Source organism: Pollachius pollachius, assembly GCF_949987615.1.
Source record: "Pollachius pollachius genome assembly, chromosome: 15".
In the NCBI taxonomy this organism is placed as follows: domain Eukaryota; kingdom Metazoa; phylum Chordata; class Actinopteri; order Gadiformes; family Gadidae; genus Pollachius; species Pollachius pollachius.
In genome coordinates, this window is record NC_136948.1 from 19,222,575 (window position 1) to 19,249,948 (window position 27,374).

Consider the following 27,374-nt stretch of genomic DNA (forward strand, 5'->3'; position numbering starts at 1 on the left):
TCAATGAGGGTTTCCGGGGACACCATTGGCTGTTGCTTGCTTGCTCCTCCTCCTCTGACTTAAGAGCTTGCGATTCTTCTGAACCTCCACACGGACATCAAACACCTCTTGAATGGCTTTTCTAAAACAATGGAAGTTGTAGTCGATGAGTCCTGAAAGAATGAAGAAGTAATAGCTGTCAGATCTTTATGAATGATACAAATGGGATATTGCCATAGCTCTCTCCCTATGGTTACAAATGCAATATGCATCTGCACCTGTTCTATTACTCTTTATCTCTGTGCTTTCTGTTGGGATTCAATAAAGCATACATTTATAATTCACTACAATTCAATGTGTTAATGCAATTTGTAGAGAAGCTGGCAAACGTATTTTAATTACAATATGGTTAAATTATTCCAATAGTTATATATTTAAAAAAGGATAGCTACAGTAGTATGATTATGCAATTATAATCCCGTCTCTTTACGCACCTCATTTCATCCTAAAAACGTAATTAAAATGCCTCCCTATAGATGTCATCATTCTCAATATCAAAGGACCCTCTTTGTGTCTCTGGTTGGACCATCTGACCATATGTGGTAGATAATACAATTCAAATCTTAGGGAGACTCTTTATTCTCCATCTGTGCGAGCAGCAAGAGGAAATGAAACAGACAGGGAGCTGAAGAATGTTGTGACATATTTGATGTCCTAAATAACACGTATGCCATGTGGAATAATAATGATTATGCTTTTCTACAACATTAACGCCACAAAAGTTGACAAGAAGAAGACAAGAATGCTATTCTTGTGGGAAAGTCGTATGTAAATAAAAACAAAACGATGTATAATGCTCATGAAGCCACCTGCTGGTTTTGTGTTATCTAACAGCATCTGTGATGGTGTGTGTGTGTAACTGAAACTAGACACTGGCACATTAGTTACTATTTTACTGACTGACATATTACACAACTGACTTGGGGACGTAGAATTTCCTTATAACAAAAACAATAAGCCTCACAACATTGTAACTGGTCTCCTGGCTTTCAGTGGTGTTGTCTAAAGTTGGACAATTTTTAATTAAATGAAGTTTCAACTGAAGCAAGTTTCAGAAGAACACCACATTTTAAAATGTGTCTGTCACCTTGACAGGCTATGTTTCGTAGCTTTAACATTAGCCTGTGCTTCCTCGATACTGCTGCTACTGTTTCATCATATTTCAGATGTGAGTCCATTCTGTGGTACTTCTGGCCTTTATGGCTGACAGGTGAAAAGGTTAAATTTGAATGAAGTACAAGAAACAGAAAGGGAACATGAATCAAGGACCTTCACCTTCCAAATTCAAAAGAATATTCAATTTGGAGGAGTTGTTTTATGCAAACGTCTCTACAGTTACAGACACTGACTCGGCAGCAATTATGTTGGCAAAGCTATTAAATAGCACTGAACTGCCAGCGATCATCTCATCTGGATTATGTGCATAGATCAGACAATAAATGAAAATATTTCACAGTATTATAAGAGGTAAATTAGGTTTTAGTATTACTAACCCTGAATTGCAGCATTTCTGTATTTATGCATTCACCTTGATTTACATCTATTAGTATATGTTAACATGTATGGCTATAGAAACTATTTGTAGCCAAAAATGTAAGATCATTTTAACAGAAAGGTCCCCAATTAGCTACAACTGTCAAACACACATTTCATTAGAACAAGAATAATTTGAATTTGACCAGACGCCTCAGACTCATTGCGGATGATTCACCTTAAATAGTTCCGCAACAGATTATAGATTCTATTGTACATTGTACATCATTGTTCACAAAATTCACAGCAAAAAGAAAGAACAAATAAAAGAACAAATCCCCAAGCAAGGAATCCTCATTTCAAATGAGCCAGCTGCCGTCCCCGGATGTGTCCTGGATACTACTGGGTGCGTAGGCAAGAAGCTGGCACACCGCAGGTAGACGGAGGCAGCGGTGGAGGACGATGCCACAGATGTGTTCAAGGGGTTGAGAGCAGGCTGAGGGCCTTTGATCAAAACTATGTGCTCGCTGGGTTTTGTAAAGAGGGAAAAACTGTCACATAAAAAAATGAAAAAAAAATGTGGTTATGAAATACGAATATTTCTTTCCCCCCCGAGACACAGATGCAGACGCAGACACACACACACACACACACACACACACACACACACACACACACACACACACACACACACATACTCACACACACACACACACACAGGGAATCCATTTTGCCATACTTCTCAAAGACTTTATACCTAATTATAGCCATAGAGGATATTGTCATGTTGTACTACAATGCATTATATGTACAGCTATGCTGGCTCGCAAAATGTATTCAGAATATTCTAAGACAGCTGCATGCTATAGCCAAAAGCATCAAATAAGCTCTAATGGAAAATCAATAAAAGTTGCATGGAAATCATGACATTATTAACGACAGATACGTCAAACTCTACTTTCTAGTATTGGAAAATACTACATCATATGTGTGTCGTGAAAATATTGCGGTCTGCAACATCAAAGCTTTGACTTTTGACATTCTTTCCTAAGAATACGATCAGTTGAAATAGACACTTCAATCAGGAATGATTTATTGAATTCCCAATTTTTATCACTTGAGAAAAGATCATCAATTGTATTAAACCATCAGAATCGAGAGGCGAAGATTGTGAGTGGTGCTGTTTATCATAGGAACATGGTCACACACATACAGAAATGACAAATCATCTAGAAAAGAGTTGAATTAACCAGGAGTCTTTCAGATAGGATGGGAAACAAGACATGTAGGACATGTAGTGTTTTTTAATAAAAAAAGGATAATTTCTGATATCTTAATGTGCATTAATTATCATATCAAGCTAAAGCCTTGAACGACGCTGAATGCGTTGCAAAAATATCCTGAATACTTATTTTATCAAAATAAATCCTCTGGGCAAAAACACAAAAAACTGTTATACGTCAGCCTCGTTTACCCTAGCTCACCACATCAATCACGGCCCGCACCTTTTCCACCTCTTCCATTCAACTCCTCAAAGAACATTCGTCGGGATGTAATAAGTATTATCATCAGCCTCGTGGCCACGAAGGCTGTGCTTTCACCCGGGTTCATCTGTCCGTCTTATTCAGAGTTACAGCACGACAGTAAAACTGGAAGTGATCACCCGTCAGCCGTCACCGTTTGACAAAGGGCTCATTCACACACAAAATCAAGCGTTGCGGCGATTACTGCAAACTGCCGCGGCCACTTGGGAGTGTCGCTCCACGGCCCGTTTGTGAGACATCCTGTTGTGCACCTCAACCACTCCTTCGTGGCCGGGTTGTGGAAAGGACCACCCGGCGGTGATCAGTCTCTCTTCCAGGGTGCGAACTACGGGGGAGCCAGAGGGGTCTCAGCCCCCCTTAATGAGACATGAGCTCCCCTGAAAACATGATTAGTGAAATTTTGGGGGGGTCTCTAAAATATTGGCAAAATGCAGTTTTTTCCCATGCATTTCCTTTTTTTTTTTTGTCTTGTCATAATCATGGATCATTTGTAAAATTAGGCTATTTTTAATGTATGATTTGCGCATGAGGGTGATTCATCACTATTTCACTTTAATAAAGATACCGGTCTGCATGCAATTCTTGTCCTCACCATTGAAGCGTGGGGGCGCTATGTCTTAAACGTCACTGTAAATCAGACATCGGAGAAAAAAAAGACCCGCTCTGGACCATTTGCGCTGGAGCCGCTGGACCTGCTCTCTTTCGTATTTCATGTTTGCTGTCATGTCAAAAAGAAAACAGGGAAACCTACTTGCAAATTTCGGATTCATAAAGAAATCGAAGACGAATGAGTCTGAGAAGCAGCAGGAGGCGAGTTCTTCCCCCCCCCCCCCCCCCCCCCCCCCCCCGTGTGGCCCCACCTGCCGCAGATGAAACGCAAACGAGCGGTTGAAGTGGCGTTTTTGACGGAATGCCCGATTCAGTGTGAACCGGTCCTCAGCGTGCCAGGAGTGGCTTTGAACCATTACCAACTAACTCTACACTGTCAAACGCTGAGGCTAAACGGTTGGGGGAATGGATGGACCCCCTACTATACCCAGCCACTCAAGCCTCTTTTCATATGGAGGCAGTTCGGACACAAAGGATAAAACAGCAACCACCACCACAACACCGCACGGAGGAGACAAGAAGATTTAGTTGTTTACCACAATAAATACCCTTTATATGCATACCACACACACACACACACACACACACACGATGTACAACGTAATATTCACGTGCACACATACACACACACACACATTTTACCGAGATAACTTTGGAAAACAGAATTTTATTTATTCAAATCCCGTGACATGTCTGATCCCAACCAGGCGGTCTGAATTCTCATCTGTTCAAGTGCTTATCTGCTTCCACTGTTATGTGCTACCAGCACTGAGAGTGAACCGTTTAAAATCAGTTCCCAGCAGTTCCCAACGTGCTCTAAAAGGAGAAACGAGAGCATGACACCAGGCCTCTGTTCACACCGTGTGGATTAAAGGTAAAGTAGACTTTATATTGCTTCTTGAGTGTGCCTTGTGTCACTTCCAGCTCTTCATGTCGCGGAGTACAAGAATGAGAGCGGTTTGAGGTGCCCTCGCCGCCTCAAATAACCTATATTGATAGCTTCAATATCTAGTTCAGGGATTCACCATCTCCGTCACCTGAACGGCTACACTGTGACGAAGTGGAGGCCTAGATTTGTAGAGCTGGATGCAAAAAGTACCAATATCGCAACAACGATTGCATATGGGTATTATAGCGAGATACTACCACAGATATCTCTCTCACACTAATGTTTAATAACGCTAAGGAATTAATTAGCTTTTTCACTATTCTTAACCACAACCCCTAACCCTTTTTGTCGCATCCCGTTATAACATATTATGTACTTGCTGTTACATGTAGTTATAGTGTTCATTACATCTTGCTTATGTGTTTAAAAGCACTGTAAAGGACACGGATGAAAAGTGTAACCAAACATAATACAGGATTAGGACAATATTCCATCGTCAAACATGTTACAAAGCGCTAGACTGCTCTGTCCCTTCAATTCAATATCTATTGCTTTATTTGTGGATATCACTATTGATTCTCGCCAGCCTAAACAGTTTGTCCCCTTGAATGAAAACATCTGCTAAATTTCTTAATGTAAATGTCTTTGTGAGACATTTAATTGCTGCAAAAAGCCCAGGCAGGAGAAGCGAGTAAGTCAAATATATAAAAATTAGATCAAATGAATTCCCACATTTCTCAACGGATCCGTCAAATGTGGGCCAATCTCCACCCATACACTTGTAGGTTCTTACATAAGCAATGCATAAAAACTTAGTGAAAAATTAAATGTTTGGAGGACACTGACGGACGTAGGTGATGAAAGAATGCAGCTCTACATTCAAGTAAGAAAAAGAAAATGAGGAGGAGGAGGGAATGGTGCTAAAACATGAATAAACATGTTCTTGACTTACAGGGCCGTCACTAACTCAGAGGATACAATAGACTCCTTGAGGAACAGAGAATCTCTCCAAGATGAATCGAGGCCGTCGGTTGATTGAGTTTGAAAGAAACACACAGACCGATGCACCGTGTTCCCTGAGGCCTGCCTTCAGGTTTTCCTCTTTCTGACAGATTCACACTCAGTTGCTTCCAAACAAAAGGTGCAATGTGTCTGGAAACGTTTGAAGGGTCAGTGTCTGCGGAGGTCAAAGCAGCTCCTCCAAGCGCTCAGGGCAGCAAACGCCTCACTCAGTGTTGACGCTGGCCCCCGTAGGAAATGAATGGTGGATCATATCGCAGGGCATTTCGAAGTGAACACGCAACGACCATCACTGCCATGAGACTTTCAGAAGGAGACAGCGGAGGAGGGCCCAACACAACTTTGGGCAGAGGGGGGGAGGGGGGAATGAGGGTGGATTTATTTTGACCCACTTTTCTTCTCTTACAGGTTCCTGTCGGCAGCTCTGTAAGCTACTCAGTATGCCAGAAAAGCAGAGTGGGATCCACAGCGTTTTGCCATGGTGTTGGAGCACCGGGCCAGCTCCTCAAAGAGGAAAGACTTGTTGTTGAATAATATATAAATATATAAACTGATTTACTTACCAATTACTAGCATCACACCTCAGGGGTAGCCCTTACCAGAGACGGTTGCTCTGTTTGGTTATTATTTTGTCCAGTCTCCTGTACCTGACACCCGTCGATACAACACGCAGGTCTGAGTAAACACAGGAATGGATTCACGTTTTAAAAAGACAAGGTAAGCATAACATTATGCTGTGGAGACTGTTAATTAACATCCACCACATGATGAGGAGACATTAAAATAACTCCGCTTTGCAGCTCTGCAGAGCTACTTCCTTTGGCAGCAGCAGGGTTGACAAAGTACACAAACCCCTGTGTGCACACAATACCTTCCTGACACTGCAGTTATATAGCCACACAGACACACACATTCTCTCTTAGGGGCTTGTTCATCTTCATGTTATGTATTTTGCGACGTACTGGTTGACAGTGAAATTTCATAGAAAAGTTATTAAGGACCAAATATTAAAGCAAGGGTAGGCAAATAAATTTAGAGGCACTTTTTCCTTTTCCCTCATATTTCTTATTTCCTATTTGACAAACACACTACCTGCGCACATTCTGCCTGTGCAGGCATTGCGCATGAATTCACCCATTACGCATGAACCGAGTTTTCCACAAGGCTAAGCAGACCTATTGCTAAAGTTAGCAAGCTAGTCACGCGTTTTTGGGGAGCAGCTTTGGAGTATGCCCGACGGGAGGGGTGGGAACTTTTCGGTCGGATACCTCAAAATTCTGGCTTACTCTAGCTGGTTTCTGCATACCCTAGTTCTAATGAGTTTTGGCTATTGAACTCCTGCCTTCAATGTTCAAAATATGGATTTTTTTTGGGCGACTGGTTCCAAAACAAATGCAGATGTTCCTTAAGAGACAAATCAACACCCTTGACTAGACTTTTCCAATCAATGCGATCTTGGATTATCTATGATAATGACTTAAAAGCTATCAAATGTATGTATTATGTATGCTTCAACGTTCAACAAAAAGTGTAATCCTTTCAATACAAAATAATAATAGGGATACAAAACAGATCAAGGTTGACTTTGAAAATGTACGACCACTTCATGCCCTAATGATGTCCTTTCGCAACTCAATAACAACATCAAAGTCATGAAATTACAGGTACTAAATTGACTCTCAACAAACGTGGGATTTAAACCATCAGGTATGTATTTATAAGTTTTAGTCCCAAAATCAATAATCACACTGTTTTCGTAACCTGTTGATTTGCTGCATTAAAAACACAGATTGATTGCATCTTTTGAATGATCTCCTGACAAATAATTTTGTAAAAATAATCCTCTTGAAACCTACCTTATCTTGTTTTGCCTACAATTAAAGACTTGAACCATGGCCTCCTATTTTCCTCATAACAAATAGCTACAGACAGTAAAGTGGCAGCCTTGAAGAATTTCCACTTTATGAATGTCTGTTAAGGCACTTTCTATCGCCCAATGAGGTAATATAGTGGCTATTGAGCTTATGGAAAATGGAATGAAGCCCTTGAAATTGCAGTAGTATGAGTGTTACAAACTAGGCAACACTGTTCATAACACTGGCAAAATAAAGTACCGCTTGTTGCCAAAGGTGTTGCTAAAGTAATATAAACGGAAATTTCTTTGATTCATCTAGTTGTCATTTTTGTCGTTGAGCTGAAATGTGGCCGACATGTAAACATGCTCTTGTCTAAGAGTTCTAGGGATTACTTTAATTGCTGCAATCCAGGGTTAAGTGTTGTAAATCAGTACTTGTCTGTCTCAATTAAATAAGAGGCTTTTAGAGCACATCAAACTACCCATTTCCCGCTAAACTAGGTCATAAGCACTTAACATTGAGTAGGAATGTTATTCTTTCTGGGTTTGATTGGATCATTATATCATTGTAGGGCTTTTTTTTAATGAAACATAATTAGTTGACCATTAATTCTGCATACTGCCGCAGGTTGTTGTCCAAACAACTGCATCTGCGTAGGCGGTTGCGTTTAATACCTTTGAAATATAAGATAACGTATACACCACATGGTGTGTACCTTTGCTATAATTATTGGCGATCACATTCACTAAGGCTGTAAAAAGAACCACACTATGAGGCCAAACACAGAGAGGAGAAAAGAATCCCAGGATGGAGACGAATACAGAAAGGACACTCAGATAAACACAAGACTTCAAGGATGGAGAAAATACAAAGAAGAGACATCCAAACAAACACTGGTGGGATTGAGACGAAAACAGAGGGGCCATCCAGACAAACATAAGAATACCAGTCTGGAGACGGACACAGAGAGGGGCAGACACTGCAGGGGGGGACACAGGGCACTGTGCTTTCTGACCTTTCCTCTCAAAGCTCTCCTCTCGCAGGAAGCAGACCATGGCCAGGAACTTGGTGACCTCCTTCAGGTACACCACAGTGGTGTTATTCAGACGGATGATGGCCATGGAGTCTTTGTCGTAAGGCGAGCCGACAGCTGGATCCTCCTCGGCCAGGCTAGGGGAGAGAGTAGTTTAAATGGTAAATGGACTGCATTTTTCTGGCACTTTACTCATCTGAGCCTGCTCAAAGCGCTTTTACGCAGAGTTCCTCCCTTTCATCCATTCGCCCACTGACGGCGTTGTTAACCGTGCATAGAACCACCAGCATGTCTGGAGCTGTCTGGGGTTAGGTGTCTTCCTCAGGGACACCTCAACACTTAAAGCTGGGAGAAGCTGCTTGGGATCGAACCTCCAGTGACTGGTGTCGTACAGGAGCAGAAGCTCAGGAAGAGGAGGGGGAGGAGACAAGGTTGTGGCGTGGAAGAAGGAGGAGTTGGCGTTCAATAAATATTAGTACAAGGGAAACAGGAAGGATAACAATAGGTAGGACAGGCCGTCCTTGTGCACAGAAAAACTTGTGGTTTCATGTCCACCAGACCCGGCGGCTATGAAAAGGAGATGAGCAGCGGAAAAGAGGAGGGCTAATTAGAGAGAGGGAAATGGAGCAAAGGGATGCATGTATGAGGTGAGGGAGTAAATCCCTGAAAGAAAGGTAAATGACAGGCCATGATGAAAAATGAAGGAGACGCGGAGGAGGGGGTAGAGAGGGATACAGAGAAAAGATGAGACAGAGAAGGGGGGGGGGAGTGAGAGAGAGAGAGAGAAAGAGAAAGTAAGAGAGAGAGAGGGATGGGTGCGCCGGTGAGAACAGGGAGGGCTTCCGTTGTTGGCCAAAGACCAGGTGCCTTCGTTCCCTTCTTACGCATTCTGGTGGTTTGTTACGGTGCTTGTCAACTCTGAAAATCTACAGCACAAAAAGGAGCATCTTTATTCCACATCAAACTTCTCTCATCTTGATTAACATTCATCCTTTGTTTTAAAATATCCTTTGGGAGAATTTAATTTTATTTTTTAATTTTAATCATTTAGAATAACCATAAATCTAGATCCAAAGTCTGATATCATCATTCATATATATTTTTATATTCTATATCCTACAATTCATTTAGTTTATATCCTAAAATGTTTGCATACATTTTATAAATACTTCGAAATGTATTGCATGCTATGTTGTTAATGTAATGCTAATGCATTGTAATCCATGCTAATGTAATTATCAGAAATGTCATATTTGTGTAACTTTGTACTTTGTTTTGTTTGGTGACAAGAGAGACGTTTGAGCCCAGTGCTTTTCATACCACGCCACTCACACTATAATAGCTCTTTAACCAATAAGCATGGAACACAAAACTTCATACTCAAGCCCCTAATTAATGTTGCTATCCCAGCTGTTTTGGCATGATATAGATTGCAGCCTTCTGCTCAGCAATCTCTGCCAATATGGTACACAAACACACAACCATCTAATCGGGCTATGGAGGCTGGACAGTTTGTGCACACAAACAAACACATCGGAATTCAAACAAAGGCAGCACCACACAGGTGTAGCATCAGATGCCTCTGAAAGAAAGGGGCCAAGAAGATATATATGTTTGCAAATCTAATTAAACGAGTGATGAAGATTGAGTCAAGGTGTTTCGAGTTGGCACAGCTCTATAGAGCTGCATATAGCTAGGACCTGGGCTGAGCAAAAAATATATACTAATGGCAGACATTCAGGTAGGCACTGCCAATACTGTTTGGCAGCGAGGCTGGTTTGAAATTGCACTCATCTATAAGTTCCTTAAAGGCTGTGTGTGGGGCTGGAATATTGACTAATTTAATGTGTTTTGTGACCTAGTTTAGACTGAAGTGGTAGCCGGCGGCCTGGTGCCCAACAGGACTTAGGCTTGGTCTTAAGCTAAGTCGGTCGTAACTTGGCGATCCAAGTCCGACCTAATAGTGACGCCGGCTGCACTGTCTATGCTAAAACTGTGTGAGTCCTATGGTCCGGGTGTGAGTCCTACGGGAGTAGGCATAAAGACTAAATCTGGGCCGTTTCTCTAGTCACAATACAGCCACACAATGGCACGTGTCATCCATCATATTTACGAGCAGGGGATTCAGACGGGAGAGAGTTCTAGAGACAGAAGTGATCCACACTGGAAATATAGAACAATGAAGCACTGTCTGAGACGTTTCAATTTTGTTGGAGGGAAGTATTTGAACTTATTGAAGAGCTGTGACCGGACCACAGTCTTTGTTGACAACAAAGCGGCACCATCAGCTGCGTAATTGCATTTTGTTATCACATATAGCTCGATACATGGTTGGATCCCAATGTCCATCCCGTTGCACTCTCTCTTCCCCTGATCCTCTATAATGTTTCTGCCAATTAATAACTATCAGCTAGAAATGAGCAAGACAGTGGGAGATTGTGAACAGTGTATCCTAGCAACGCACGCTGCTATGCAATAGCCATAGTGCGTGGACATTCACATGAATGTGCATCCCCAAGACTGGGCGTAGTGAAGACTAGGGACAGGTTTGATCAATGTAATTGATCAATTCTAAAGACTGGTCTTAACAAATACAGACTTTGCAGTGAGGACCAGGCTTAGTAAAGACCAGTTGGGCAACCCACTTCAGGGTATTTCAGTCTGTCAGTAGCGCACAAACAGGCACCCTTTAAAATGACTAATCTAACACTAACACTAATCTATGTGACAAAAACATATGGAGTCAAGGGGTGTGTATTGGGAAATTACAAATTATTTCCATCATCTCCATGCAAGAGCATACTGTATTGTAAACTGCCTTCAGGACAGAAAGACAAGAACCAATAACAAACTGAATAACATCTAAATTAAAACTCTCTATTAAAAACTGATCTCGATTTGGAGAACAGTGAATCTCAGAGAGATTCAGAGAGACTTTTATTCCAGCTGCAAAGCATATTCATCCACTGTCCACATGGAGGTAGAAAATAAATGAGAGGCTCATTCCTGACAGAAGGCGTCATAGTGGGGATAGTCATAGTCATAGTGCTTGACATAAACAATTATGTCAAGCACTATGACATCTTTACTTTGGAGCCCCGCACCTGTTCCACTTACCAATGACTTTAAACACACGTATGAGTGCTATAGTAGGCAAGTGGTTGGTTGAATATTCCCTTGACAACCACTTTTGTGACCTGCTTTAACACGTCAATAGACAATATCATGAAAATCTAAAATTTGAATCAAGAAGAATAATTCAGAATAGTTTCTGAAGTAGTCGATCTCTTCCAATGATATCCACTGGGCAGCAAGGTTGACTTTCAAAGGATGTTAAATACTTGAATACAATCTTTTGATTCTACCTTTCTTTCATATTCATCCCTCTTGAAATAAATCACCATCTTTTTAGTTTCTGTCATATTTCATATTTCTTCCTAAATCCAGGGCACAAATAAAAAGAAGAAGGCTGATTAAATCCAATTTAGGTCTTGAGACTCTAAAAAGAGTTAGTCAGTTTCAAATACTAAAAACTCAAAAACGTTTCATTGCCATGAAAATGTGGCCCGTTGCACTCAGCATGATAGTAGGATGTTGCTCACGGCATGTAGTTATTTACTCTGTGGTGTGAGGGGGCGTGGCCTGGTATGGGCTACAGAGAGGGGGTGTGGCCTGGCATGGGCTACAGAGAGGGGGCGTGGCCTGGTATGGGCTACAGAGAGGGGGTGTGGCCTGGCATGGGCTACAGAGAGGTGGCGTGGTGAGGTGGCGTGGTGTGGCGGCAGCCAAAGACAGGGGGATCACTCGATCGGGGAAACAGACACTGATGGAGGTGAGCATAATGACAAAGCAGGACATAAATACTGATCTCTCTCTTACAGTGAGGTTATTATGATGTTTTGTATTTGGAGGTTGGGCACTGTTTCCCCATCCAAAACTGCAATCTTATATTTGATCAACTGCTGTTAAGTATAACTGCTGCAAACTACTGCAAATAGTACTAGTAGAGCACAGACTTGCTAACCCCTCCATTCTGGAAAAAGGGTAAGAGAAAAACTCCAAACTGTAATATTCTGACTATGATATTAAGTTTTCATTTTCCACCTGTCCACCAGAGATGCCCTTAGACTTTTCCCCTCACTTCACAGATCCTGCCGCTCCTGTCTGCAATCACTTCATTCACCTAACCGGAGCGTTCCTGTCAATCACCCAACCTGCACCTCATCCCCTGATCGGTCTCTGTGGGAGTGTGTGTGGATGACGGTTGGGTGAAGCAGCCTCACCTGGCAGAGTCTTAGTGTACTCTGGGGCTAGGTGAGCCTGCACACCTGTTGCACATTGAGTAATCAGTGTGCCCAGGTTAAACCAGCCGTCTCCACACGCACTGGGGACATCTCCTGGATGGCAGCGGAGCACCCTTGCCATCAAACCTTTGCAATAAACCAGATTTTGAACCCCACCATCAAGGGCATAGGAACCGGGGGGGACGGAGGGGACGTGTCCCCTCCAATATCGGAGACATGCGCATTTGTCCCACCTAAAAATTATACCGGATCTGTCAAGTTTCCGATATGTGTCCCCCCCAATGTTAAAGTCATTCCTACGCCCCTGCCCACCATCATGTGTCCTTGGTCTGGAGGAGCCCAAAATAAGCCCCCTAGGTGGAGTTTAGCATTGATGTTTGCTACAGTCGCTCTCCCAACCAGTTCACTTCCTTTGTTCCCTTGTCGGGTTTGTTATATTTTTCCTTTTCCTTATGTCCTTTTGTCAGTGTTGTTATCTAGTTGTTAGTCTTTTCTATGCCAGCTCATGAGATTGAGTTTTCTTTATTAAAGCCTTTTTGTCACATTCCCAGAGTTTCTGCATTTGGATCCTGTCCCTTTAGTTTCTACCGGCCATAACACAATCAGGACATTATCAGTGTGACACACAGACCCACTGAATTAAACATGTATATGCTCTCAAACTCTTCACTCTTGGCCCAATAAACTCCTCAGATCAAACACGGCACCCCATTCAGGGCCAGCTCAATACACCAATTTCACATAACATTTCATTCATTCATTTTTTCCTTCCCTTTAGATACAAGAGCATAAAAAAAAGAAATGTGTTTCATTTCTTCATCCATCTTCCCTTTTAGTCTATTCCACTCTTTTTGTTGTCGTCAAGGCAACAGGATATCTGTCATCACTTAGACAGTAAGGGGAGTGAGCCATACCATTTCCCGTGGGTGTTTGCGTGCATGCGCGCGTTCCAATTTTTTTTTTAAATCATGATTTAATACACTCCCTGTCACTCCCTTCAGCAAAAGAATAATAAAGGACGAATAAAGAGGACAAAAGTTGTCTGAATAGATGAAGACAATGAGGTGTCTGTAAGGCTTCCTATGGAACATATCGTGTCGAGCAACGAGCGCTACAAGGCTGGGAATCGTGGCACTCAAGCGACACAGGAATTCAAGAGGTTTACTTTAATGGGCTACCTTCACTTTCAACTTTTTCCCAGCACTTTTCAAATAAGTGCATACGGGTGCTTTTTCTCTTCTCATTTGTTACACACACACATGGCTACACATCTTCTCAGAAAAAGTTGCCGTACAATCTCGTTCTGCACATTGTACTGACAAAAAGCTAACAAAAAAAACTGTAAAAACAATGCTGCCTTTTAATTGGGTGAGGGTTTTCGTCTTCTGGGCATTTGCAGAGGTCACACAATATGGGGGGTGGGGGTTTGTCTACTGACCCAGCCAACTGGACCTAGAGGGCAGATTAGGAACCCAATTACATCCTCAGCTGGGCTGAACTTGGACTGAGAACATTGTCTGTGTGCGTGTGTGGGGGGTGGGAAGATGTGGATCAGTGCAAGTTTACTCAAGGCTTACATTTACCCTCAACTCATGCATTCGGTACGCATCTTCAAGCTCTCCTCATTCTGCTCATGTTCCAGAAGAAAGGAGTCTCACAAATACACCCCTCAATCCCCCACCACCCAATCCATCCGTGCCGACGGGGCGGGTTGGAAGTCGCCGTCTAATCTCCAATCCCTTTTCTCTGGTGTTTTGTATGGAAGACAGTGATCAATTCCCTTAGCCTTAGCCATGATTATGCTGCATGTGCCCTCTGTTGATCTTCATGGCACATTTTATTAGTAATATATATCTATAGATCTTATATATAAGAAAATAAATAGTTATTATGGTCGGTTCCACAATCAATGGAAGATAGGATCATGTGATAATCTGTATAGTTAAAGGCATTTTCATTTCAGTAGGACAAGGCAGACTCAACCTTTAGTGCAGAACACTCTCAATTTATGTTATGGTTATACTTACATTAGTACAGGGCTTTGATAAATACTCAATTCTGATTGGTTAATTATGGCATTCTGCGGTCTGTTATTTGGACGCAGTTCGGATCATAGTCTCTGTGTTGTCGGACACACAACAGTTGTGGTAAATTATTGATATCTCCAGCCGTGTAATAAGAGAATGCGTCAGGGTTCTGCATCGCCCTGTGGGGGTTATATTTTCCCCATAATGAGAGGCTTGTATACACTATCCCTTACATGTGGTACAACAGCAACCAACAGCCAACACCCACTGTACATAGAGTCGGCAGACCTCCTCATATGTTTACATTTACGCTTTCATCCAAAGCAACCATTCATTCACACATTCACACACTGACGGCGGGGTCAACCATGCAAGGCGACAGCCAGCTCGTCAGGAGCAGTCAGGTAAGGTGTCTTGCTGAGGGACAACTCAACACTCAGCTAGGAGGAGCCGGGGAGCTAACTTGCAACCTTACGGTTACCAGTCAACCCGCTCTACCTCCTGAGCTACTGTGGCCCCTATATGTTTACTATTTATTTATTTTACATTTGATCCCAACATTGATGTGGAACATCAGCCAGAGCACGTCTGCATGTAAAAGAGATGCTACGGCAAAACCAGATTGGCCTTTACTCATCATCCTCAGTCTTTCTTGACCGATTTAGACATTACGAAACGACAAACGCACAGCAGGTAGTGAACTCTGTGGTCTGAAGTCCCAGATCGGCCTGGTGACCTTCACGTGCTCCTGGGCCAATAGCTGGAGTCTCCTGCACTAAAGGAGGTGGTGAGCATCTATTCGCCTTATGACAGGGAATAGAAAGATAGAAAAAACGAAATGCAATGCTTCAAAGGGAATGTGAACAAAAACACGAAAATGAAATCCTAAAATAACAGCAGTGTTCTCCTTCAAAGGCAGAATCCTTAAGGGCAAAGGCGGCACCTGGCACAATCTAGGTTGAACATGTAGCTACAATAATAAAATGTAATACAGACGATAAATATCAATATTTGGAGAAGAGAGTCCCTTTCAAAATGACCTTGTAAAAGGACACAAACAAACACAACTACACGATATCAGCCAATCAGAGTACAACATGTGGGATACCCAGAGGCACACACACACACACACACACACACACACACACACACACACACACGATTGGGAAGCAGGATTATATATATATAAATATATATATAATATATATATATTTTGGTCTGTATGTACCCATGCCGTGTTGTCCACGTTTAAAATGTAATTTGTCAAATCAACATCCTCCTACAAGTGTAGCAGGCTCCCTCAATGCCAACTGAGTGAGCCTGCTTACCTGTATCTATCCACTACCCTTATTAGCATAGGCTAATCTTATAATAGTCCATCGAGCCAGATTGAGTCTGCTATCACAACCACTTTAGCAAGTGTGTGTGTGACTCTCAGCCAACAGGTTTTGGGTTTGAACCCCTAGATGCCATTGACCAGGATGCCTAACCTGCTCATCCCTGACATCACTGTATACAGCAGTAAATATCACTGTAAGTCACTATGCATAAGAGCTAAATGACTAAATGAAGAGTTGACAGGGGGAGTGATGTACCTTGTAGAGCAGATCTTAAACAATGTCCTCAAGACATGGATGTGTGTTCTTTGACAATTAGGATTTGATCGCTCATTCCCCATTCATGATCTAATGAATGTGCATTCACGGCTGTCAGACCAGCGCTGAAGACGGGTGACAGGCAACAGTTTGGGGCTTTGCTTGTGATCTGACAGCTCCTTGTCTTTCATACTTCAATTTGTCCAATTATGCCATTATGCCGAAAAAGGCCTATATCATTTCCAAAAATAAAGTTGCAAGGGGGAACATTAACACGTAAATAGGTTGTCGGGAGACGGAAAGATTCATGGATTTGCACATTCAGAGTGGAATGCACGCCCGACCCTCCACTGTAACGCCCCGAGGGCAAATGAACATTGGGGAACAAAGCTGTAAGTCAGTGTTGACAGCTGCTCCACCGTGCAGCTCCAGACTGCCCTGTGCTGCCGTGGTGCAGACAAATTCACACTAAATGAAGACCACACTGCGCTCCAGACGAGTGGGGTCCAGAAGAAAATGTTGACCACCGACACACACACACACACACACACACACACAAGCACAAACATACACTCACACACACACACACACACACACACACACACACACACACACACACACACGCGCGCACATACCCACAAACACACACGCACCCGCAAAAACACTCACCCGTAGATGCAGGAGATGTCGATGACCACGTCGATCATGTCGCAGCACAGCTCGTAGGTCTGCATGTCTACGGGGGAGCTGTCTGTGGCAATGTAGATCTTGCTGACCACGTCGAACAGGAAGGCCTTCTCGATGCCTGAATTCTGACCACCAAACATAGCCCCAAGTCAAGATTTTTCAGGAGCACGGTAACCATCCAAAGGGGGAGGGAGAATAACTAAAACAAGCTGTCCTAGTCTGAATTGTCCATGTGTATTGTGGGGTTTGACCTGTTGATTCCCCTCTTATTAGAATACAATTGTAATTTCCCCAGGTGAACACAACAAAATATAGGTCATTATGTGGTTCTGGGTGGACCTCTTGTATAAACATTTGTCGCAGAGGTGCAACAGTAGGAACGGAAACAGTTGTTGCTCATTAGTTTAATTGTGGGTCTGCAGGCATGCCAGGGGCCATAATTAATGTCATGGGATACGGCCGTGTTTATCCAACGATTACACCCGTTATAACTGCCTAGCCAGTTTTGTGTGCTATCTGTCCGTTTGTGACAAGATTGCGTCACAGTGAGTTAAGCAAGTAAAGCAAGTTGTCTGCTTTTCACCCATGCAGTTTTTTTTTTATGTGGCTGTTGACAAGTAAAATCTGTGATTTGGGAAAACCTGTCTCTTCAACATTTGAGTACAAACTGAACTATTACTAGATCAGTTATATTATTTAATTGCTGTTCCTTAGAGTTTTCCCAGTTCTACAAGTTGCAAGATGCTTTCACAAAATTCCCTCAAATATAATCATGCCAAAATATGTTAATTTTGTAGCAATAAATAGTGCATCGCAGCAACAATTATTTTGTGTGGATTACGTAACTAAAACACAGCACTGTTATGTTTGAACTATACTGTTGTGAAGATTTTATTTAATTTGTTTTACGGCTATGCACATCTTCATGGAAAACAACTTGAAACACAATGCAACATAAATAATTACAGTTGTAATATGTTAAGGTACATATCCTTTATCATCTAAATAAGGGATTGAGAAACTATTTAATAATTGTAGAAATTTCCTTCATTTAGTAGAAACTATGGAGAAAAGAAAGTTCAGGAACTAAATGATCAGAACAAGAACACAGCATAACATTTTAGAAAACTTTGTTCATTGTTCAACCCAGGCACATCAATCCAACAATCTTGAAAGCTAAGCACGTGCCCCTTCCCTTTCTTACTTGATGATGGCTTTGTGAAATGGATTGCTCGAATGATTTCTTGCTTAATCCGCTATTGAATTATCACTGAACAAAGGTCAGCCCCTTTTCACAGAGGCATCATCGTAAGACAAACACAGGTGTCGCTCATAACACTAATTATGGGTCTGCTTCTTTTACGGACCAGGGCACTGGGGAGACTAAGCCTCACTAGGTTAGTCTCCTAGCTGTACCCTGGTTCAATAAAGGAGCAGACCCATAATTAATGTTACTTCGTGGGAGTGTGAGGAACGTGACCGCGGACGTGCAACAGTTCCTGGTGAGTCTGACCCTGCAACTCTTGCACATCACTGCCACCACCTGGCCACCCTGCAGCACACCCCATCACGGCCACCACATCTACGCTCACTATTATCCTTTTTGAATAAAACTGCTTAGATAAAACCGTCAATCTCCCCAGATATATATAGATAAGATATCATACTTACAGATATGAAGATGTTGAGTAGGTTCTCCAGTGTGGGCAGCTGTGGGATAAGCTTCTGCACCACTTTGCTGAAAGCTTCAAATATGGAGTGGTCATAGATGCTGGTCAGATAAAAGCTGTGTGGTGGCAAAACAGACGAGATGTGAGTGAGGATAAGTCGGATGAATAAAAATGACAGACATGATGCTTTTTGCTGTGTGCGCGCGTGTGTGTGTGTGTGTGTGTGTGTGTGTGTGTGTGTGTGTGTGTGTGTGTGTGTGTCTGTACGTGTGCAGGACTTAAGTACTGCATCTTATCTAAATGAATGCTGTGTATTATGTAAGTCATTCATAGGGATGGTTTTACAAATAGCGTGCCATGTTTGCGTGCATGCACACACAGTTAATCCGTGACATGTTGGTGTGTGCGTGTGATGTTAGAGATAGGAGGGGGTTTTCTATCAATGACACTGTATCAAAATGTCTCTTGTAAATGCATTTGAATCTGCGTCCCTGCATGATGCCGACTCAGATCCCCATGTTGGTGTATAAACCACCGCTCCTCTCCTGGTAGTGCTGCGTTCTGCTCCCCCCCCCCCCCCCCCCCCCCGTCATTACTCTCTAAACACATCAGTAGTCACCACCAAGTCTGCAAGACACCTCTACCAGGTGGAGGTGAATGGGAAGAAATATACCGTTGAATGGATTGTATACCTAGAGTGAAAAAAATGAGATAAAGCAAGATAAAGATAAAAAATAAAACAGTGGGTGAGGCCTTATCTTATTTTCCTCACGCTCTCACTCGCTAGTGGTGAAGAGATAGCAAGAGGTCAAAGAGTTCAAATGTTTCTGGAAAACATGATGTCGTTTTCGTGTTTTTATGTAATCAATAAAACAATGTAAAAGGAACATGAATCAATGGAATCGGTAGGCAAGATTTGCATAGGATGATAGATACAAGAGGAATACAGATGATATGATGGTTTATGATTATCATCAATACTGAAATTCGATCGTTAAAGTCACAATCTGTAACATTAAACGCCTTCCAGTGAGTAGGCGGAAGACTTAAACAATACAAAAAATCCTCAATAACCATGTATGTCCACTCCTACTGTCTTGCTTGCTTCCTGTGCAGCAGTGAGACAGGAACTAGCGTAGCTCGGCTGGCTAGGCAGTGTGGTGGGAGGGGCATTGGGAGTGCATTTCTTTATTTATAGAATATATCGGTTAGGATGGGATTTAATTTATAACATTATTGAAGTTAGTATTCTTCAACATTTACTACATATACGTCCAGGTTATTTTAAGCATGAAGCTAGTTGAAATGTAACACATTGCGAAATGTAATAAATGCAGAAAGAGTTTTCATCCACCCGAGTATCGACAAAATGTTTGTAGTCGCTTCTCCAGTTTGGACTGTTTGCTAAGATTGTGCCCAGTGTCACTTAGTGATTCGTTTTGGTTCAAATTGTCTGTTGCTAACCACTAAATCTAAGGCTGCAATCCATATCGCATACCTCTTCTTTTAACTTGTAGTACGTACTGTAGCTACCCTAACAAAGCACGTACTGTTGCACACAGTATGCATACAATCGGGACATACTACAGGTAATTTCACTGACTAGCACACCTGTGCCACCCATCGACTTCCACGGGCTCAGGCCATGTGACGCATCTTCTGCTGCCGAGCAGAGGATTGTGGGGCAAAACAGCCTAAAGCACGCCGTCTTGTATACTGCAAAATGCGACCGGATGTAGTACAACATCATGGGTATTTTGGCATACATTCTAAATTGTTTGGTAGTACAGGTGTTGGAACACAGGCTCTAAAACACCAAAAATAATTTACATAAGAAACGGGTAGTACCCCCATATTGTGCAATATGCAGAAGCACAAGAGAATCTTTCAAAGAAAAATGCATTTTTTCCTTATTAAGCACGGTTTTTCCCCATTAAGCACAGTTTTTCTGGACCGCCCTGGTCCAACGGAAACGCTGCTGTTCCATTAAACCAGAAGCAGAAGCAGAGGGGCGGGCGCAGGGGCTGCTCACCTAAGATGAATCCTCTCAAGCCGCGCGTCGGCCAGGTCATCGCTGGCCCGCTTGCGGATGTCCCCCTGCTTCTCGATCTTGTGGTCGTCAGACAGGCCGTCCACCTTGTGTATGAACACCTCGAAGTGGATGTCCGGGTTGACCTTGTATGCCCGGGTCACAGTCAGGTGCAGCCTGCTCAGAGCCTCCACGTAGTCGTCCTACAGAGAACATCATGGGGGGGGGGATTTTTATGGATCTCTTGTAAACAGCCTATCGTCAGCATATCGGCATAACTTTAAATGATTAACCCTAATACTAATTGGAAGCTGAAGTCATAGTCATAATGGTCATTTTTATTATGTTACAAATAAACATTACAATAATTAGTATACTGTTGATGCCATATCAAGGTTAATGGCAACGTAAAAGGCAAATAATAAATGATAAATATCAAATTATTCTTGTCCATTTTCTACTGAACATAATCATAAGTAGTATTAGTAGGAGCATAATTATTATCATTAATGTTTATGAATCCTATTCTATTATTGTCTTCGATGTGGTTGTGGTAACCGTAAGTTTGCAACAAAATGTACACTTGTTTATGATAACATAAAATCTTTGCTTTGAAAATATAAGTGATATATTTTCATGCAAATGAAACCCTTAAAATGAATATCAGGAGAGAAAGAGAAACACACACAAACAATTCCACCCAAAGCAATGTGCACCACTAACTTAGCGTTAATGTGAACATTTGGAGGTGATCTACTGCAGCTTATTCCCCAGCACACATACACATACAAAGCACAACAGAACCCGAAGCACAAACTGCCTCATCATCTGCACACAACAACTTGACACACTCTCCTCTGGCCCTTGACTTACGGCCCCGTTGGGCCCCCTGCAGCGAACTGAGGGAATTTCTGAGTGACTTCGCAGCAAGGTTTCTTATCAAAAGAACTGTGTGTGTGTGTGTGTGTGTGTGTGTGTGTGTGTGTGTGTGTGTGTGTGTGTGTGTGTTGCGTGCGTATGGTGGAGAAGGGTGAGGGGAAAAATGGATGGATGGATGGGGGGGGTACAGAGCAGCCTCAAGGCTTCATTGCAACTCTGAAGGGAGCTGCAGTGTCTAACATTCAAACCTATTTCATGGGATAGTGCAGACAGCAAATACCAAGACACACACAAACACACACACACACATATTAGCTAATACAGACACGCATGGTCACTCTCAGTCACACGCACACACACACACACACACACACACACACACACACACACACACACACACACACACACAGATTCAAACACGTCTCAAACAGTTCTTACAGCCAGTGATAAAATATACATTTGGGAAAATAAACGATTGACTAAACTAATTGTATTATTTTAAATATTAAATAATATTAATATTAAAGTGGACCTCTCAATCCCACTTCGGCGCCACCTATGGGCAATAGGTGGTAATTGTTGACAAAGAGCACACCGACCCGTTGGTAACATACATTACACGGAAAATACAATTGTTTTCTTCAGTGAGCCATAGGCTCAATCACCACTGCTTTATCAGTGATAGATTACTAGTTACTTGACAGACCTATCTACATGCAAATCTCAGAGATTACCATTTTAATGTAAAATGATATTCTAATTGTAATATATCTGGGGTCGGCTTGGCTCAGGATCGGCTTGCCTTGTAACAGGAAGTTGCTAGTTTGATCCCCGTTTCCTCCTAGCTGAGTGTCGAGGTGTCCCTGAGCAAGACACCTAACCCTTACTGCTCCTGACAAGCTGGCTGTCGTCTTGCAAGGTTGACATTGCGTCGATGTGTGAATGTGTACATGAACCGTTGTAAGTCGCTTCGGATAAAAACGTCTGCTAGATTTCCTAAATAAAAAAGGAATATTTAATTAAGTGGTTAGCTATCTCGCCCTAGCCAAACCTAATAATCATACATTTATGGGAATATATTATATTGTTAACTAAATTTCCCCAAGTTATTTGATCAGAGTATGCATGCATCTATTTACTTGCTGTGAATGCTCCATCTCAGCTCCATTTATCTTTAAGTAATTATGTGGTACATTTTCAAATTGTAAGTACTCATGGTAGTCTTATCTGTGCAAAATGTGGGGGCTCTAGCGGTTTCTTAAAGTACATTTAGCCTTGCTAAGCAGTTGTTTAGCAGCAAAAACTGTGCTTGATGAAGAACAAATGCATTTGTCTTTAAATAATTATTTTGTGCTTCTGCATATTGCTCGGACAGGTGGTAATCTTCAGCTTAGCAAAATGTTGGGGTACTACCTCTGTCTTTATGGACATCGCTTTTTTTTATTAGGCGTTTTAGAGCTGCGATGCAGAGAGATGTTTTCTCCGACCAGGCAAGCGGGAGCAGTTACCAAAGAGCAAATTGTCGAAACCACGAGTGATGGTTTGTTGTCCAGGGCATCATGTACAAATGCGTCTGTAACTTCCCCATGCTGTGCCTGCCTTTGTTCCGATTCAACGAATCCTATACCTTATATTTATATATTAATAAGATTCGTAGCCATATATAATACATCCAAAAGCGATACAAACAGGTGCCGCAGGGATGCTACGTCTCCGCTGATTCTCCAAGATTGTGAAATAATGGATGTGGTACAAATCTGAAATGAATGTACGTATGTGCGCGCATATCGAGCGAGGATCTCTCGTAAACCGACCACCAACTGTCATCAGGCTGAGACGGCTGTGAGCGTGTTGTGCCTTCCCTGTAACAAATTGGTTTTTCAAATGTAGACGCACTTGGAATTCAACTTTTTTTATGGATCTCTTGTAAACATCCTATCTCTTACTTTCCTCTACTTTGTCACCTGCGAGTCGATGACGAAGATGAGCGCGCCGGTGCCCCTGAAGATCATCTCGTAGTCGAAGGTGGGGTCGAAGAAGTCAATCTGCCCGGGGAAGTCCCAGATCTGGAAGCTGACGAAGGAGCTGCTGGAGACGTCCTCGCGGCAGATCTTGTTGGTGCTCTCCAGGAACAGCGTCTCGTTGGGGGACATCTTGTGGAACACCACCTTCTGGATGGACGACTTGCCGCTCCTCCGCAGCCCCATCAGCAGCACACGGGGCTTCACCTCCCCGCTCAGCCCCTCGTTGAAGCCCAGCACTAGAGAGGGAGGGAGAGAGAGAGAGAGAGAGAGAGAGAGAGAGATCGCTGTTTGTTTCTGCCGTTATAAAGAGGTCTGAGTTCTGTGTCTCAGAATTGTGACCGCATTGTTTGATTGTTTGGATGAGCCTAGTCTATGTGTTTAGTTCTATGGTTTGCTTTCCATTTGTTTAGACAAATCATGTTGTAGGATGCAGGGGTCCGATTGCACTTAATAGGTAAACAGAAACTCAGCCAGCAGTAGTAAACTGTTTTAAAAGTGTCTGTAAAGGGTTCAAATCAACACCTTCTAGATTTGCAACTGTAGAAATGTATTAAAATCCCCCTCAGAAAGCTTCATCCACCTGCGCTAAATAGGTTTTGGTAGAAACAAAACTGGGAACAAGGCCTAACTCCACTCCTGGCAGATTTTGGTTTCCAGCCCAGACTTTGTGCCGTCTCCTCTCAGAATTTCTTCTATTACATGAATGGACTGCTGGATTCGAGATTACCAGCCCATTAATATGAGCCAAAATGTCCTTTGAATTAAAATATTTCACAAAGTCGTTGTTTAACCATGACAGTTATAAACTGATGACCCATAAATCAAAGTATATAAATAGTAACAGAACTCTTGTGCACACATCATAGATAAATGTCGCAAAACAAAGCTTTATTTTGTTGTAGTGGTTATTTTTAAAACAAAACATACTCCAATGTTGTCATTATGGCTTCATGATCAGGACCGATCTCAGTCCTAAGTAAACCTTAGAGAGACAAATGGAGAGATCCATACCAAAGGTTAAAGTACAGGTAGGTTTATATATAATGTTTAGGAATGTAATATTGCAGTTATAGAGTTATATATGAAAGTTACAGTTATATATGAAAGAATCTGTCAGACAAACAGACAGACAGACATAAAAATCTATTTTCGTAGGCCTATATCGTGAGACAACATGTAACATCGAGGCACAATATCATGCCAATGCAGAGTACGACGTCAACAACGCACTCCAGGACTCCCATAAGGGTACATTCAGACGTCCAGTCGTCCTACGTCACGGTGCATACCGTTGTTCACGCACCAGGACACTAGGCTTGAACTACACAAAAACTGACCATACAAAGGCAGGCATCGATGCATAATAACAAGGAATAGTCATTTAGCGCATTTCGCTACAGTACAGCGCGCTGTGATCGCTTTAGACACTATCTTGCCGATAGTGTAGCCGACAATGTACCCTCTCGTCGACAGAGAGACTATGTAGCCGACAGTGTGCCCTGTTGTCGACAGAGAGACTGTAGCCGATACAGTGCCCTGTCATCGCCAGCCAATGGACTCCTGTTGCCCTTCTTGTCTTACAGAACGTCCACCCACCTCCGTCCTCCGAGCCCCACTCGGGGTTCCCCTCCGTCAACGCGCTGAAGTCGTCGTCGTCGTCATCGTCGTAGTATCCCATGGCCATGTCCTCGTTGTTGTCCTCCTTCTCCTCCGCTTCCCCGCAACAGTTCGAAACTCCTTCGCTTGTCATGGCAAATGTTTTTGAAGTGGCACGCACCGCCTGGCCAACTTTCCAACATTGCCATCTGATACGCGCGAGCCATGACTCGTCGTGACCTTTGACCTTTCTTCTCTGCCGCCTCCGCGAGGGAGGCAGTCCTCGAGCGGGACGACTTCAGCAGAACACTGGGACGATTCAACCACATGTCGCCTGCAGGGAACCCCGTTCACGGTAAATGTCACGTACGTGTCGAATTGAAGTTTAATATTGCAAAAAATAAATTAAATAAAAGTAACGCAATGAATGGTCGGATAATATGCTGATTGATTCCAATCGGTGTTTTGATGCGCCAAATTTTAGCCGACCTATTTACGGGTGCAGTGTTTCAGAACCATGGACAGGGCACGGGCGTGTCACCTATAGGTACTCTTTGGGTGCAACACCTTGCACTCATATACAGATAAAACATATTGTGGCGACTCCTCCGGGGTCGCGCAGGGGATCCTGGGAGTTGGTGTTGATGTTGACGAAAGGGTTTTTTGTCGTCCTTGTTTTGTTATTAGGTTGAGTGGGGTTAATGGGTTCAGGGTGTTATTTGGTTGCGTGTATTTGTGTGTTGTTCAATGTTAACATGTGTGTTTATCGTTGCCGCCACCGTCACTGACTATGACATGTTTGTTCGTTGGGTGTGCTGTTTCCTTGTTTGTGTTGAATAAAAGAAGCCTGCAGTCTTGCGGTGTATGGGATGCAGAGCTACAGTTGACATAAGCCTGGCTCCGTGTACTTCTTGGCCGCCGCTACAATATATATAAAAATCCAAAATACCAACAAAATAAATGTTGATAAAAAAAAAAATGTAGACATAGAATACTACTAAATAGATAATTCATAGTGCTAAGTATTTCAAATATTGATAACCAAGCCAACTCTTCGTTATAACTTGACAGTGGTTGACATTCTGTTTCCTTTGGATCAGGGGCGTAGGAATGAGTTTAACATTGGGGGGGACACATAAAACGGAAACCTGACAGATCCGTTAATGGTTTGAACAGAAATATGTCATAAATTAACTACACTGAAGAAATTCACAAATATATTTTATTCTACTAAAAAGATACATTTGTAAATGTAAAGGAAAACACATTTTGAATGGCAGTAAGGAACTGATAAATATCAAATCAATTCTTTAATTGCACGCTCAATCATCCAGTTTCTTTAAGATAAGAAGTGGTGACAAGACGCTGTGTTGCGCTTTCAAAATAAAATAAAATATTTTTCTTCCCCGGTATAATTTTTAGGTGGGACAAATGCGCCTGTCTCAAATATTCGAGGGGACACATCCCCTCCGTCCCCCCCGGTTCCTACACCCTTGCTTCGGATTAGAAGCTAGGTGTCTGCGACACCAACATGTGGAAAAGTCAAAGGGAAGTCAGCCATTCAATCAAAGTCAACAATGAGGGGTCAAATTATTAGTATCCTATTATTTTTAATTAAATCAAAACCATGTTCATTATTGTGACCTAATGTGGTGTAGGCTGCAAAATAAAAAACAGAATTGGCCAACCTATCAAAGTTAGTAAACGCCCTGTAGTCAGGCAGGTAGGTGTATCCATACATAAGAATTGTGGGTTTATACGTACAAGCATGAAATTTAGCACAGTCATATATAGTAGTCTAATGAATAATTCCAGATATGGAGCCACCACGAAAACGTCCTATGGTAGCCGTGGCGGCCATTTTACAAAATGGCCGTTTTGACCGCGAATATGTTTTACCGGACGACACAAATGCTTTGTTATGTTCTAATGAAATTACTCTAGATACACATATAGGCCATCATTTCAATCACCAAATGATCACAACTTCAGGGCTTAAGTTTAATTTTTCAAAATGGGGGTGAATTCCCCCCTTAAGAGCTCCACATAGGGGGGATTTTTAAAGTTTAGGGGGGATACTACTTGCAAGCTTGCAAGTCT

At 42.4% G+C, this 27,374-nt stretch overlaps 1 protein-coding gene across 1 annotated transcript; it reads right to left on the reverse strand.

The window, feature by feature from the left end:
• rragd (ras-related GTP binding D) lies at nt 1-25,428 on the reverse strand (the record flags this gene model as incomplete). Its single annotated transcript, XM_079751887.1, has 7 exons — nt 1-152; nt 8,446-8,600; nt 17,059-17,201; nt 18,748-18,862; nt 20,779-20,978; nt 23,619-23,914; nt 25,275-25,428. The coding sequence occupies 7 exons, from the start codon at nt 25,426-25,428 to the stop codon at nt 1-3; spliced, it is 1,215 nt and encodes a 404-aa protein (XP_079608013.1).
• Nucleotides 25,429-27,374: the final 1,946 nt, after the last annotated feature.